Source organism: Pelophylax lessonae, assembly GCF_965119305.1.
Source record: "Pelophylax lessonae genome assembly, chromosome: 8".
Lineage (NCBI taxonomy): Eukaryota > Metazoa > Chordata > Amphibia > Anura > Ranidae > Pelophylax > Pelophylax lessonae.
This window is the reverse complement of record NC_138775.1, coordinates 35,566,727-35,582,505: the sequence shown is the minus strand read 5'-3', so window position 1 is coordinate 35,582,505 and position 15,779 is coordinate 35,566,727. Positions and strand designations below refer to the sequence as shown.

Here is a 15,779-nt window from a genome sequence, read left to right as displayed (position 1 = left end):
GCGGCTAATGTAAACAAAGCCGCCTGTCATTCTCCCCTGTGTAACAGCACAGATCATACAGTCCTGCTATGTAAGACCGTTGATCTCTGCTGTTACACACACACAGCCACATCCAATCACAGTTAGAAGCACGCCCCTAGGGACACACTTAACCCCTTCCCTGCCAGTGTCATTTTCTACAGTAACAGTGCATATGTATAGCACTGATTACTGTAGTAATGTCACTAGTAACCCCAAAAGTGTCAAAATATGATGCAGTTCATCATAACCGACTTAAGTGGGCAAATGCTCACTTTCGATGGCGTCTGGCACTTTGGAGAGGTTTTCTTCTCACGGATGAATCCCGGTTTTCTTAGATCTTTGAGTTCACCTTATGAAAAATGGGGGGCAAAACAAGTGTTACCTTTTATAATTTTCTTCAGTATATATGTATATGCGTGTGTGCGCACATGGCAAAGTTCTAATAACTCTCCCATAACCATATCCCTTTTTTTTTTCTAAAAAAATAAAGAGTAAAATGTTAAAATGTAGCTGTGCTTTTTGAAATGTTTTATGGCAGTCCAATAAAAATCTGTTTCACTGAGGATTAGCATGATTGTCCTGGTAATCTTTGTACAAGATTTTTTTATTGATACTATGAAGACAGTTAAGCAGTCCATAGAAGATGCGATTTTTGGTTGCAGGAAAGAAAATCACCTCCTTTCCCCATCAACACAGTCAGTTGCACTGGTAAATACACCTGGATAAAACAAAAAGTATGTCTGTCTTCATTTCAGGCTGCAAAGCAACAAAATGTGATTATTTTAGAGGGGGGTGATTCTTTTCTATATCCACTGTATGGTTTTATTGTAAGATTGTATTTGTTTTATTCTTATTGGTCCTTTTTCTATTGTCTTTATAACCGAAATTCATTTCTGTTTAGGTCACTAAAAGAAAATGCGTCATCTCACGTCTCTGTCAGCGTGTCCTGCTCTCTGGCGTTCTCTGCCCTGCCCGTCCTCTGAACTCAGGCTGGATTTTGTGCTTCCAGGTGGCCAATCTTTTCGGTACATTGCTTTATATAAATCTGTATATAAGAATAGAATTTCCAAGTTATAAATAAACCTATCGGCCTAAAATGGTGTTATCCGCATTTTGCCGATAAGAGAAAAAGGTGCCAATAATAGCACTGAAAATGCACATGACTTTGCCATGACTTGACACGACTTTACTATGCTTCTGGTGTGTTTTTCATCGTTAATGTGACTCAAAAACCGCATCAAAAACATAACACAGGTGCTTTATTGATGCTTTCTTGCTGCGTTTTCAATGCATTTCAACAGGGAGGTGCGTTTTTGGCAGAACCGCCCCCCCCCCCTTTTCTTACTTGAACTAGGGATGCACCGAATGTTCGGCGGCCGAACATTATTCGGCCGAAAATAGAAAAAATAGCACTTTCGGTGTTCGGCCGAATAAGTAAAAAGGCCGAATAAATTTGTGCCGAGCAATGTCAGCGGCGGTCACTAAATGGCGGCCCGCGCGATGCTTCCGCCCGGACCGCGAGCCCGCTACCTAGGAGTCCTTCAGTCCCCTTCCTCATTGCGGCTCCCGGCTCCCTGCTCACATGCCGCCGGTGTCCTGTCCGGCCGCGAGTAGGGGGTGTGACGTCACGCGTGCGTCCCGCCCCCTGCTCCTGACTGCGGCTCCTTCACACTCGGTCCAGCGAGCGTGACACTATGTGCACGCCCCGCCCCCCTGTTCGCGGCTTTTGGCTCCAACCTGGCTGCAGTTCAGGTATGTGGAGCACATTTGGGGGAGAAAACGGTAGCTGCACAAGCATTAGTGTGCAGACTGGCATATTTTGCCATATGTTGCCACTTGCCATGCTCATTAGAGTGCCCTATAAAGTGCCCCTTAAAAAAAAAAAGAAAAAAAATGTGCCCAACAGAGTGCTCCCTTGACATAAAATGTGGCCATCAGCGTGCCCCTTATTTTATGCTAAGGGACATGCTGATGAGCATATTTTATGTTAAGGGGCACTCTGATGGGCATATTTTATGTTAAGGGGCACTCTGATGGGCATATTTTATGTTAAGGGGCACGCTAATGGGCATATTTTATGTTAAGAGCAACGCTGATTTAAATGTTTTGTTTTGCCCATCAGAGTGCCCCCTAACATAAAATGTGCCCATCAGCGTGCCCCCTAAAAATTGGCAAAATAAATGGAAAAAATGCGAAACACCGCGTTCGGTATTCGGCCTTCGGCCAAGCATTTCATTATTATTCGGCTTCGGCCAAGAATTTCATTTCGGTGCATCCCTAACTTGAACCCATCCAATCCAGCAATGTGCTCCCGCCGCTGTCTCACTCCTCATCAGACAGATTAATAGCACCGGCAGTGATTGACTCCCGCTGCTTTCTATCAAATCCAGTGACACGGCGGGCGTATCAATGGACGCAGCAGCGGGACTGGGGAACGAGCATGCACGGGTGCCCCCAGGTAGAGTGGCTTACCTTGGGGGCACTCGACGAAGAGGATGGGCCCGGAGCGCCAGTGGGTGACCCCAGAAGAACAGGATCGGGGCTGCTCTGTGCAAAACCATTACACAGAGCAGGTAAGTATAGGCGCTGCCCCCCGTGTCTATCAAATCGGGTGACATGGGGGGCGGGGCTGTGTCTCGCTGTCTGTGTCAATGGACGCTGCAGCAGGACTGGGGAACGAGCCCGCACGGGTGCCCCCAGGTAGAGTGGCTTACCTTGGGGGCACTCCACGAAAAGGAGGGGCCTGGAGTACCAGCGGGGGACCCCAGAAAAAGAGGATCGGGGCTGCTCTGTGCAAAACCATTACACAGTGCAGGTAAGTATAGGCGCCGCCCCCATGTCTATCAAATTTGGTGACATGGGGGCGGGGCCGAGTCCCAGCTGTCTATGTCAATGGGCGCAGCGGAACTGGGGAGCGAGCACGCACGGGTGCCCCCAGGTAGAGTGGCTTACCTTGGGGGCAAACCGACAAAGAGGAGGGGCCTGGAGCGCCAGTGGGGGACCCCAGAAGAAGAGGATCGGGGCTGCTCTGTGCAAAACCATTACACAGAGCAGGTAAGTATAGGCATGTTTATTTTTATAAAAAAAAAAATAACACAAAGCTTTATAACCACTTTAAGCTGCTAAGCACAACTATTGTGTAGCCCTGCAAAGCTTGAAGCAGAGGCTGTGTATGTAATGGGGAAATATGGCTGCCTATATGTATGTATACAATCTATATGTAGAAACCGGGTTTTTTAAAATACATAAGTACATGAAGCCAACCCTGGCAGGACTATATATTCCAAAACCCTTTCCCAGCCAGCCCTGGCATCTCTTTAACTGAGTCTTTACACCCGGGGGATGGTTAGGGCTGCCCATTCATGTGACTGCTGTGATTGGCCAGTGGTTACATGATTGGGATCTGGTCCCACCAGCTCCCGATCATTTTTGGAGACCAGGAACTCTCTCTGACAGCCAGGTCACTTTGCTGGGAGTGCGCAGTGAATGTGCTTTTGGCTCAGAAACCTCACCCATCCATATACGTGTATATGCTGCATGCTGGTGTTAATGCCCATCCTCCTTGCTTTTGCACATATGCATTCCGTGGGCAGCAAGAGGTTAAAGGAATAATGTAAGTAGGATTGGGGCTGGTCTTTCTTTTTGATTGTAAAACAAGTTACGATTGGCTTCTGTGATATTTCTGAAATGTTACCCTGCTAGCTTTAAAAGCTTGAAAAATCAGCTTAAATGGTGTTAACAATGAATTCCATGTATGGCATTTTTTACATCGTTACATTGGTCTGGCTTGGACCTATGCAAACACCAAGCCCCTGAAAGCTGGAAATCTTTGTAGTGGGCACTGTTACTCCGGTGACCTTCACTAGATCCTGTGTCCAACGTGGAGCGACTGCACAGTGAACACAGGGTTTTTTGGCTACTTAGCATGGGCCCCATTCAGAGAATGCTTTGCATTCATTGAGATAATGCAAAGCATTCTCTGAATGACGCCCATGCCAAGCAGCCGACCTACTGTGTTCACAGTTCAGCAGGGCAGCCGCTCGGTATGGGATCCGTAAGCCAGTGGAGATCACTGGAGTACTACAGTGATTTCCAGCTTCGAGAGCAGGGGTGTCAAAATCAATTTCATTGTGGGGCCACATCAGCATTATGATTGCCCTCAAAGGGCCGGCTGTATCTGTAAGACAAGATGTCCCCACCTCCTTTATATCAATGTCACCAGCCCCCCCACTATTAGAAGTCAAGAGTCCCCCATTCTCCCTTACATCACAGTGCACCCCCCCCCCCTTATCTTGTGCTGCTGTCGGGAAGAAGCTAGGGGTGGAGCTGTGAAGCAGAAAGTGCAGGGTCAGGAGGAGGACCAGAGGAGGGTGCAGGGTCAGGAGGAGGACCAGAGGAGGACTGGAGTCTGCTGAGCCCAGGGAAGCTGGAGACGAAGGGTTGCTGCACAGAGATAGAGGATCTGTAGGAGGAGTTCTGCTCTCTCTGCTGCCAGCTGCTGAGATTGGCGGGGGGGGGGGTGGATATTTTCTCTGCACCTTCATAGAGAAGGGCAGGACCTATAGGAGGAGTTCTCTCCTCCTTTCTGCTGCTAACTGCTGAGACAAGGTGGAGGAGGAAATCAGGGGATTGCCACACCTGCAAGAGAGGTGCGAGGGCCACATGAATTGGCCTGGAGGGCAGAATTTGGCCCGCGGGCCTTCTGTTTGACACATGTGTTCTAGAGCAGTGGCCCTCAACTCCGGTCCTCAGGGCCCACTAACAGGCCAGATTTTAAGTATTACCTTGGGGAGATGCAGACTAGAGTACTGCAATCACTGAGCAGCAAATGATCTCACCTGGGATGTATTTCAGTTATCTTGCAAACCTGGCCTGTTAGTGGGCCCTGTAGGCCAGGGTTGAGGACCACTGTTCTAGAGGGATCCTACAGGTATGGTATATTCAGCATTCCATTGGTCCAAGCAAAGTTCAGCTTTAAAGTACTGGTTCTCCTCCCTTTTTGCATTGCATTTCATTATAAGGCAAGGCAATCAGATCTTTAACTCCTTGAGAAAAGCGTTCCCATTGTGCTTGGTGCTTTGGGGAAGCTGGCGACACACAGTCCTCTGTTGATGTCATTTGTGAAAGACTTGTCATTTTTATTCAGGTGGAGGGAGAGCAGTCTAGGTTTCTGGACCGGCGTGGTACATGGGCGTGTGTGGACCCTGACACAGAAGGATGACCGTCTCTGGTACGCCGTTTACCCCAACACAGAGGAAGAAGAGGGTAAATCAAATAAGGAAACACGGAAGAAGGCCAGAAAGAGAAAGCTGCAGAAGACCACTGCTGGGACCATCGACACTGAAGACATAAAACAAGAAAAAGACGATGACTGGACAAATGTACCTATTCATAATGACTCCAAAGACTGCAAGAAAGACAGGGAAACACTGGAGGATTATTTCCAGCTGCATCTCCATCTCCAGAATCTCTATAAGCAATGGGGAGAATCAGACACCAACTTTCAGAAAGTAGCCAGAGAGTTTTCAGGTAATTGTCTGATAATTACATCTGTGTCATTTTTTTTTTTTTTGCAAATATATATTTATTGAGAACATCCGGGTACAGGCATAACAAAATACATAATACATACTGTATTTTCTGGCGTATAAGGCTACTTTTGAACCTCAAAAAAATTCCCCAAAAATGGGGGGTCGTCTTATACTCCGAGTATAATATCTCCAAGGTAACCTAAGTATAAGTATTACCGGTAGATGTCTCAAGACCCTGGCTGTGTGGGAATCCTGTACCGGTATACCGTATGTACCGTAGCTTTGGCTACATACAGTGTACCGCGCTGAGCCAATCAGGGAGAACGATGTATTCTATTATTGAATGCAAAGCCTGCTCGGATTGGCGAAGTAACATCAGCCCGCCTCTCTGACTCTGCCAATCCGAGCAGGCTTTGCATTCAATAGTAGAATACATCGCTCACTGTGATTGGCTCAGCTTGGTATACTGTATGTAGCCGAAGCTACGGTACATACGGTATACCGGTACAGGATTCCCGCACAGCCAGCATCTTGAGATTACATCTACCGGTAATACTTTATACTTAGGGTACCTTGGAGATATGAGAGATTACATGTATTACAGTACTTGGGGTACCTTGGAGATCTATGAGAAATCTGATGTTTTTCAATGGTGTTGCCTTGCTTCGGAAGGGGGGTAGTCTTATATGACGAGTATAGCCAAAAATCTATGTTTTAACTTGAAAATTAGGGGGGTCGTCTTATACGCCCAGTCGTCTTATACGCCGGAAAATACGGTACATACAGAAGAGGAATGCAACAGAAGCAAATCACGGTACAACAACATAAGTCATAGAAGAACAGTTCTGTAAGGCTGTGAGTGACAGATCAAACGTAATTCCCCCAAGAGGATTAACAGGTTAAAGCATCCCTCCTCGTAGGCCTCACAGAAGAATCCGGCCCCAGCTAGTAACTTTTTCTGATGTGAAACAGGCGGTCCCACCCAGAAACCGCAAGAAAGATGGAAAGCGACGGAAAGAAAAGAAGGAAGCAAAAGAAGGACAAAAGAGGGACTAGGAAGGGAGTGTAGAAGGGAATAAGGGAGGGGAGGAAGGAAGAGGTGGACCGGGGGGACGGAGGGGGAACGGGACCAGAGAGGGAAAGGGACCCCCCCCCCACGCTACAGGGCATGGATCGGGAAACTGCAAATTGTGCTGTAATGAAAAGCATGCCACGGGGATCACTCCGCCAACAGGTGAGCCCCCTCTCCAGACACGACAAAAAGATCCCTCTTTCTGATCACTACCTTATTAGTTTCACTCTCTCCCTCTCCTCCACCCCCTTTCCCTCCAGCTACTGTACAGTTACCCGCAGAAACCTATGCCATCTCAACCCTTCTCTTCTCTACTCTGCTACCGACCACCTCTATGACAAAATCGCACCCCTGTCCTGCACCAACCTAGCCACTTCTGTCTACAACGCTTCACTCTTAGCCTCCCTGGACACAATGGCCCCCCTCACCACACACCGAATCAGGCCCCGACCCCTTCAACCTTGGCAAACCGATAACACTAGAAGTCTGAAAAAGCATAGCCGCGCTCTTGAGCGCCTATGGCGCAAGACTCGGTCTCAGAAGGATTTCAACCAATATAAATCTGCCCTCCAAAAATACAATTCCAGTCCCCACACTGCCAAACAGACCTATTTTATCACTCTCATTAACAGCCTGTCATCACGCCCCCGGCAACTCTTCGCTACCTTAAATTCTCTACTCTGTCCTCCACTACACCCTCCCACCGACTCACTCACTGCCCAGGAGATTGCCTACCACTTCAAACAGAAGATTGATACAATTCGTAAGGAGATCATTGCTGTTCAGATACCTTCCATGCCTTATGCTCCATGCCCACAGGTGTGATCATTACTTCCCTCATTCAACCCCGCCACTACTCCAAGGGTAATGCACTAGGTGTTTGCGCCTCCTTTTCTTTTTCATATGCACTATTGAGAAAAGATACTCAACTTCTGTAACTCAGCCTTATCGTACAATCCCATTCTCCTTGTGCTGCAACTGTGTGTTATAATCCATGAAATAAAGTGTTGTCACCTCTCCCCAGGAATTCGCATCCTGCGCCAGGATCCCGTAGAATGTCTCTTCTCATTCATCTGTACCTCCAACAACCACATCTCGCGTATCACAGGAATGATCGAACGAGTTTGCAGCAGTCTGGGAAGACACCTGTGCCGTCTCGATTCTGTGGATTATTACTCCTTCCCCAGTCTCCAGGCATTGGCAGGTAGGCCGCCTCTCTGGACATCAACTGGTTGCAGGATGGTGGTGTTCAAAAGCAAACGACTTCTAGTTTTGTTCTAGGATTTCAGATTTGATCTAGCTGTTGTGCTGGTACTGTTTATACTCTACTAAGGCAACGCTAAATCCCCTCGGTTGGGGAAAAAAAAAAAGAATTACATATACATGATAGGCATATCAATGAACAAATAAATACAAACTAGTGAAATAACAGATGTAAAATAAAGTGCATGTGCCTTTAAGCTCATAAATGAGTTCATTCAAAACAAAAATTTTGATAGTGCAAGAAAGATTCCGGTGTGGTGTAAACCCCCTTATAGTAGTCTACATAGATTAAAGTGCATGTGCCTTTAAATTCATCCAGTGCAAAGTGATTATACCAGAACATTCCTTTGCAAAAATGATGTGTGCCCCCTATTGCAGCGCACACTCCTCTTACTTAGATTCCTCCACCATTCCACCATGCTCAAGTAAAAATGAACACTTCCCAAAACCCCATGACTCTGTATATGAACCCCATGACTCTGTATATGAGTGGTTATAGTCAGCATGTGCAAACACCCCAAATGGCTCTGCTCCTCCTTATTACTCTAGGTATTAGACATTTCTACTTCTCAATGTTGCTAGGATGCCTGAGTATGGAAAATAAACATGCCCACAATAATATAAAACTATAAAGACTGACTTTATCAAATTAACAATCAATTGCACTCGCATATAAAATAAATCTCAGCACTTTAAACTGACTAATCTAATATAGATCGAAATACTCCACAGTACGTGATGACATCACTGCACTTAGGCCACGCCCTACGCGTTTCATCAAAGAATGACTTCTTCATGGCAACGTTACTGATAAACAACATAAATAAAACATTTATGGAGAAGGAATTGCTTCTTAATAACATTACAGCGACAAAATATACCATATCCGTGTGACACACACTTGTACTTTTTTCCGAAGTCAGAGAATAGCTCAGATCCCCTTCACCTTAAAAAAGAATCACGCCTGTGCTGAGACAATTCCAGACACTGCCATTGCTTACCCAGACATTTCTTGAAAATAACTAGCTGTAATGCAGATCCAAGGACTTTAATGTCTTCCTAGTCTTAGACCTGGAATTAATATACACTATATTACCAAAAGTATTGGGCTATCTAACTTTACAAGCACTTGAACTTTAATGGTGTCCTAGTCTGTAGGGTTCAATATTGAGTTTGCCCACCCTTTGCAGCTATAACAGCTTCAACTCTTCTGGGAAGGCTGTCCACAAGGTTTAGGAGTGTGTCTATGAGAATTTTTGACCATTCTTCCAGAAACGCATTTGTGAGGTCAGGAATTGATGATGGACAAGAAGGCCTGGCTCGCAGTCTCCGCTCTAATTCATCCCAAAGGAGTTCTCTTGGGTTGAGGTCAGGACTCTGCATGCCAGTCAAGTTCCTCCACCCCAAACTCACTCATCCATGTCTTTATAGACCTTGCTTTGTGCACTGGTGCGCAGTCATGTTGGAACAGGGGAACAGGAAGGGGCCATCCCCAAACTGTTCTCACAAAGTTGAGAGCATATGATTGTTCAAAATGTCTTGGCATGCTGACGCCTTGAGAGTTCCCTTCACTGGAACGAAGGGGCCAAGCCCAACCCCTGAAAAGCTGCCCCACACCATAACCCCCCCCCCCCCCCTCCACCAAATGATTTAGACCAGTGCACAAAGCAAGGTCCATAAAGGTATGGATGAGCGAGTTTTGGGTGGAGGATCTTGACTGGCCTCCTAAACCTTGTGGACAGCCTTCCCAGAAGAGTTGAAGCTGTTATAGCCGCAATGGATGGGCCAACTCAGTATTGAACCCTACGGACTAAGACTGGGATACCATTAAAGTTCATGTGCATGTAAAGGCAGGCGTCCCAATACTTTTGGTAATAAAGTGTTTGTAAATCAGCAGAACTGAATTTGCCCAGTATTCACTTACTACATGCTGGTTCTGGGTCAGTGACTCAGAAAGTATTAAAATCACAGAAAGCCAGAAGGTCTACAATGGCAGCTTGTAAAGGTAAAAGAGGAATGCTGTGCATGAATTAAATAATTCCTTGAAACTCCAGCTAGTTGAAGAGCTGTGGTCACTATATAGGTGTGTGGCATAAAACATAGCCAGTGCATTTAGGAGGATTGGGGCTGTATTGCATCACAGCCTGTAGATGGAGCTAGAGGTCTCTGGCAATAGTAGCAAACACTATTCACTTCTAGAAGATTCATCCTTCATGCTGCATCTCTCAGCAGAGCAAGCCATGTTTTGGCACATTCTACACATAACAATGTTGTCATCCATATGTCATTCAGGGTAGTTATATAAGATACTAATTGCTAGAAGTATAATCCATCATGTTGACACTTGTGGCTTTATGTAACGCATTGACCAGTGATTGACCTATACTGTCTCATTGTTTCGTACTACAGCTGATATAACACAGAAACCAAGTTAAGTAACCTGGGCTTTGGGTACAGAGCAAAGTTTGGCAGCCAGAGCGCAAGGACCATCCTACATAAATACGGCCTGGACTGGTTGGAGAGCCTTCATCGTGTTCCCTATGAAGAAGCAAAAACTGCACTATGCGATTTGCCCGGAGTTGGAGCCAATACATTTAGGAGGACTGAGGCTTCCCCTTCTTCAGAGTTTTGGTATATTTAGATCTATTGGTCATGGTGATTGCAGTCTGTACCCTAATATACAGCAGTATTGGTGTTCTGGAGTGTGTTTTGCACCTGCAGTGACAAAACTTTTGCCACTGCAGGCACAACAGACGCTCCATACAAAGGATATAATATCAGGGCACAGACTGCATTCCCCATGGCCAACAGATCTAACAATGCCAAAGCTCTGAAGAAGGGGGAGCCCCAATCCTTTGCAGCTCGGGGACTATGTTTTATGCCATTCACCTATAAAGTGAGAATTGCTCTCCATTAGCTGGAGTGTGCTTCCCCCCAAGCCCTAAATCAGATCACTCTACTATAGACCTGGGGGCAAAATGCTGGCAGGGGTTTGTCCTATGCCATGAAAGTCACTTTGAGAAAAAAAGGCAGATGCACTTCAGGGGAGCTCAAAAGCTGCCAAGTTTATTGTCCCAGACAAACGAATCAGATGAAGGGGTTCCAGGTGGGGACTCTTTGATTGTTTGCCCAGAGCAAAAAAGTTGCTAGCATTTAAACTTTCCAAGAATAAAGCCGGCTTTCTCTCTTTCCTTGAGTTTCTAAGACTGTACTCATGCATGGCGGCAGGGGAGGACTGGGCCAGTGGGCAAGGCAGCAATTCCCCCCTGGGCCACCCTGATGCCCCATAAAAAGGCTGCACCACTTCTGCCACAGACATGCCTAAAGAATTCCTGGTGAAGAGAAGTAAAAAATCCCTGCCGCTGACCTACTGAGTTTGGGTTGAAGACAAGGACAAAGCGCAGGCCCCCCCAAGCATGGATGGTGTAAACTGTGTCTGAGTAGAGGCCGGTTCCATGCCCTACCGAAGACTCTTCTGCCCCGGTCAGCCCCAACAAAGCTGTCCCAGCTTCCCCCAACCTCCCACTGCTGGCCAGGTCGGGAACTCGGATTCAGCCGGTACGTAGAGAGTATCTGGAGCAGGGCTTCAGCTTGGACTGGGGGTTGGGAGGAGGATTGGAAGAGTGGGAGGGGGCTGAGTCGCTGCACCGTGGGCCTCTGGTTTGTATTTGCCCCCTGGGCCGAAAGTTGTTAGTCTGCCCCTGCATGGCGCCCCTTTGCTGCCTTACCCCTGACAAGGTTTTGTGCTAGCTCTACACTACAAAGCAATGATAGCTGACAGAGATTATCTTTATAGGTCTCCATTAAGGCATCAAAGAACAGAAGGGTGCAAATGCCTAGTGCTTTATCTTAAAGGGTAACTCCACTTTCGTGGGGAAAAAAAAAATAGCAAATAAAGAAAAAACAATGTAGCGTATACAATTGCGACACAAATCATATTGTAATAGATTGTTATTTTACAAAACCTTTCCTTTTCAATCTGCAGCTGTTGTATTTTCTGAAATTGCAATGCAATATGGCCGCCTGGAGCTGTTCTGTACACAGAATGTATACTGACCACACCCCCAGAAACATAATTTCCTGCTTGTGTGATTGGCTTTCCAATTTTCACATAAGTCTGCTTAAGATACAAGTCAGATTTCTGGCATCCCCTGCAATAAAAATGTAATTTTTGGTGAGATACCCCGAATAGGAACAAAGGGATGTAGGCCCAGCAGCTTTCCTCATTAGAGCCCTGCAGCTGCCACAGCTCATAGATAATTATGAAACCACTCCCATTAGACCCACTCAGCACAGAAGAACAAACAGGGATTTCTTCAGAATAACAAAAGGTAGGAATCTGCAACAAAGGTTGTTATAATCCTTGCAATGTACAGAGATCACCTAGAGGGGAATGTTTTTTTTCCAACAAAAGTGGAGGTACGCGTTAAGCACTTTATTGTAAGATAAAATATTAAAAAAATACATATTCGCAAACCAAGCATGGAATAATGGAGTATCATGATACAGAGTCCAGAAGTCCAACTGATGCTTTTTGGGGGACAGGTACTCTTGCTCAGAGCAAGGTCATTGCTTTGCGAAAGGGGGGCCTTCAGTTGGTTCCGCCAGTCATGTGATCCCATGAGGTTGGAGGGTGGACTTCCGGACCCTGTATCATGATACGCAATTATTCCATGTTTGCTTTGTGAGTTTATATTTTTTTGGGATCTTTTATCTTACAATAAAGTAAGTACTTGAGATAATGCACTAGACGTTTGCGCCCTTCTGTTCTTTGCAGTTTGTCCAGTACAAGATTTCCTGATCAGAGACGGGCAGCGCTGCCACAATCATCCAGCCCGAGCTGCACAGTGACATTTGCATACTTTATGGCACGCTTCTCTGCAAATTCTGAGCGCTGATGTGTCAAGTTTTCTCTGGTTTTGCTATACTCCATTTAAAATATATCTCACATTAAAAAGAAGTGCAGCAAATTTACAGCATATGCTATACACCATGTGCAAAAGCTATGTATGTATTCAGTACTCTATATACAATAAATGTGTAGGGTATACACTTCCTGACTGCCCCATAGCAAATTTACTGCTACAGGGCAGCCGTTCTGTGCAGAATCGTGTGTGTGTGTGTATATATATATATATATATATATATATATATTATATATGTGATTCTGCACTTCCTCGTTGGTAGTGCGCCGCTGGCGGCCCGCTTCTGCTATGATTACTTACAGCAGAAGCCGATTTGCAGGTGCCACCAATGGATGTTCGCCGGGACCTACTTATCGTTGGGAAGAGACACAGGACAGAGCTCTGCCTATGTAAACAAGGCAGAGCTCTGTCCTGTCAGTGGGGAAAGTGATGGATTTTGTGTCCCTGCAGAGCAGGGAATAAAATCCATCACTTCCCTTAGTAAAAGCAGCACACAGTTTACACAAAAACACTGGCTAGGCACACAGTTACCACTTTGATCGCCCTAGATATTTAACCCCTTCCCAGCCATTAGTACAGTGACCGTGCCTGTTTTTAGCACTGATCACTGTATTAGTGTCTCTGGTTCCCACAAAGTGTCAGTTAGTGTCAAATTGTCCCTCGCAATATCACAGTCCCAATATAAGTTGCTTTTCGCAGTCATTACTAGTATAAAATAAATAAATAAAAATTCCAGTATATATACTGTACCATAGTTTGTAGACACTATAATGTTTGTGCAAACCAATCAATATTATAATAACGCTTATTAGGATTTTTTTTTTACCAAAGATATGTAGCAGAACACATATTGGCCTTAATTTTAATGTGATTTTTTTTCTTTTTTATTTGTTGGATATGTTTTGTAGCAGAAAGTAAAAAAAAAAAATATATATATATATATATATATATATATATATGTAACATTTATATATATACTGTACATATATTTATATCAGGGCTTGACAAATTTTCCTGAAATCTAGGAGCCAGCTAAAAAAGTTAGGAGCCAGTTTTTTTGTTTTTTTTTAAACTAACAACCAAGCTTTATTTAAAAAAAAATCTGATATTAAATTTACACATAAATACGACTAGAACCCCGCTCTCCTCTATAGGGCAATCGAATGGAGACAGACCGTCTGTCTGTTTCCATCCGATGCCATCTGATCCGATCCACGGGATGGATAGAAAATAGAACCACCATCCGTCTGTTTTTGGCGGACAGGATCAGATGGCGGCAGATTACCGCTCCATAGAGGAGACTGAAGGGTCCGATCAGGTCTGCCTGAGAAACTGGGGGACAGGACACCTCCTGCAGGGCACCCCATGCGCCAGGTCGCTAATTCTAGTCGCCAATGCGACCTGACGCCCGGGGTTTGTCAAGCCCTGATTTATATATATGTATAAATTAAGGCCAATATGTGTTCTGCTCAGGGCTTTTTTTCTCGGAGAATAGGGGCAGGAACTCCCTCCTTCTGAGTCACCCCTTGTCTCCACCCACTACCCACCTCTGAACACTGTCCCTTGGTTCCACCCCCTACCCACCTCCCACGCACAACAAAATACCTCACCCAGCAACAAAAGATTCACCCCAGCAACATTAGACCCCCTCCAGTAGCAACAACGGCTCTCCCAGCAAGGAGTATCAATATATCAGCCAACAATAGACCTCTACCTCATCAGGAGATCTCTACCAATAACATTAGACCCCCCAGCAACAATAGACCCTCACACTATAATCGATCCCTACAAGTGACAATAGATCCTCAAGGCAACTAGCATCAAGAGACTCTCCAGCACACCCCACACCCCTTGCCATTACATACATTCAGTGCTGGAGGTGCCGGAACTGCGTTCCCCCGCGTTCCTGCTGAAAAAAAGCCCTGGTTCTGCTACATATCTTTGGTAAAAAAAAAAATCCTAATAAGCGTATATTTATTGGTTTGTGCAAACATTATAGCGTCCACAAATAACGCAGTGGTGAGTGATCAATTGCTACCAGAAAAAGCTCTATTTGGTGGAGGGGGGGGGGGGATGGAAATTACATACTTTTTTTTTTTTTGAGTACAGCGTCGCAATTTTCAGTTAAAGTAACACAATGCCGTATCACAAAAACATCGCCTGGTCATGAAGGGGGATAAATATTTCTGGAGGTCAAGTTGGTACACAACACATACTTCTGTGTTATGAAAACAATGAGGCGCTGTATTGCATAGCAGCCTGTAGATGGAGCTAGAGGTCTCTGGCAATTTTAGCAAACACTATTCACTTCTAGAAGATTCATCCATCATGCTGCATCTCTCAGCAGAGCAAGCCATGTTTTGGAACATACTACACATAACAATGTGGTCCTCCATATGTCATTCAGTGTAGTTTATATAAGGTACTAATTGCTAGAAGTATAATCCATCATGTTGACATTTGTGGCAATATATAATGCGTTGCCCAGTGATTGACCTATACTGTCTCCTTGTTTTACACTACAGCTGATGACACAGAGGCCAAGTTACGTAACCTGGGCTTTGGGTACAGAGCAAAGTTTGTCAGCCAGAGCGCAAGGACCATCCTACATAAGCACGGCCTGGATTGGTTGGAGAGCCTTCGTCGTGTTCCCTATGAAGAGGCAAGGACTGCGCTATGCGATTTGCCCGGAGTTGGAGCCAAAGTGAGTTTAAAAGTCTCAAGTCAGTCTCTCAGTAGCTCAGATCAACTGTTTCCCCATCATAACTCCTGCCCAGTGTTGATCTTAGTGTAGCACCCTCCCAGATAGGTTGTTTTTTTTTTGTTTTGTTTTTTTTTTTTTGGTTACGTTAAGCAAATTTAGTTCTTGTGGCTCTCCTGTGATCAGTAGAACAGCTTGTGATTGCTTTGGGGCTGCTCTGGGCTCTGCAGGCTACTGGTTTGATTGCTTCCCCCTGTTTTCTGGAA

At 45.4% G+C, this 15,779-nt stretch overlaps 1 protein-coding gene across 1 annotated transcript in view; it reads left to right on the top strand.

Annotated features, from left to right (window-relative positions):
- Positions 1 to 891: 891 nt before the first annotated feature.
- The window catches only part of OGG1 (8-oxoguanine DNA glycosylase), a 34,623-nt gene continuing 19,735 nt past the window's right edge, over positions 892 to 15,779 (top strand). Inside the window, exons 1-4 of the mRNA XM_082265773.1 lie at positions 892 to 1,046; positions 5,168 to 5,550; positions 7,649 to 7,828; positions 15,338 to 15,516. Of these exons, the coding sequence (XP_082121899.1) occupies positions 937 to 1,046; positions 5,168 to 5,550; positions 7,649 to 7,828; positions 15,338 to 15,516 (852 nt within the window). The 5' untranslated portion in view covers positions 892 to 936. The remainder of the gene's footprint in view (positions 1,047 to 5,167; positions 5,551 to 7,648; positions 7,829 to 15,337; positions 15,517 to 15,779) is intronic.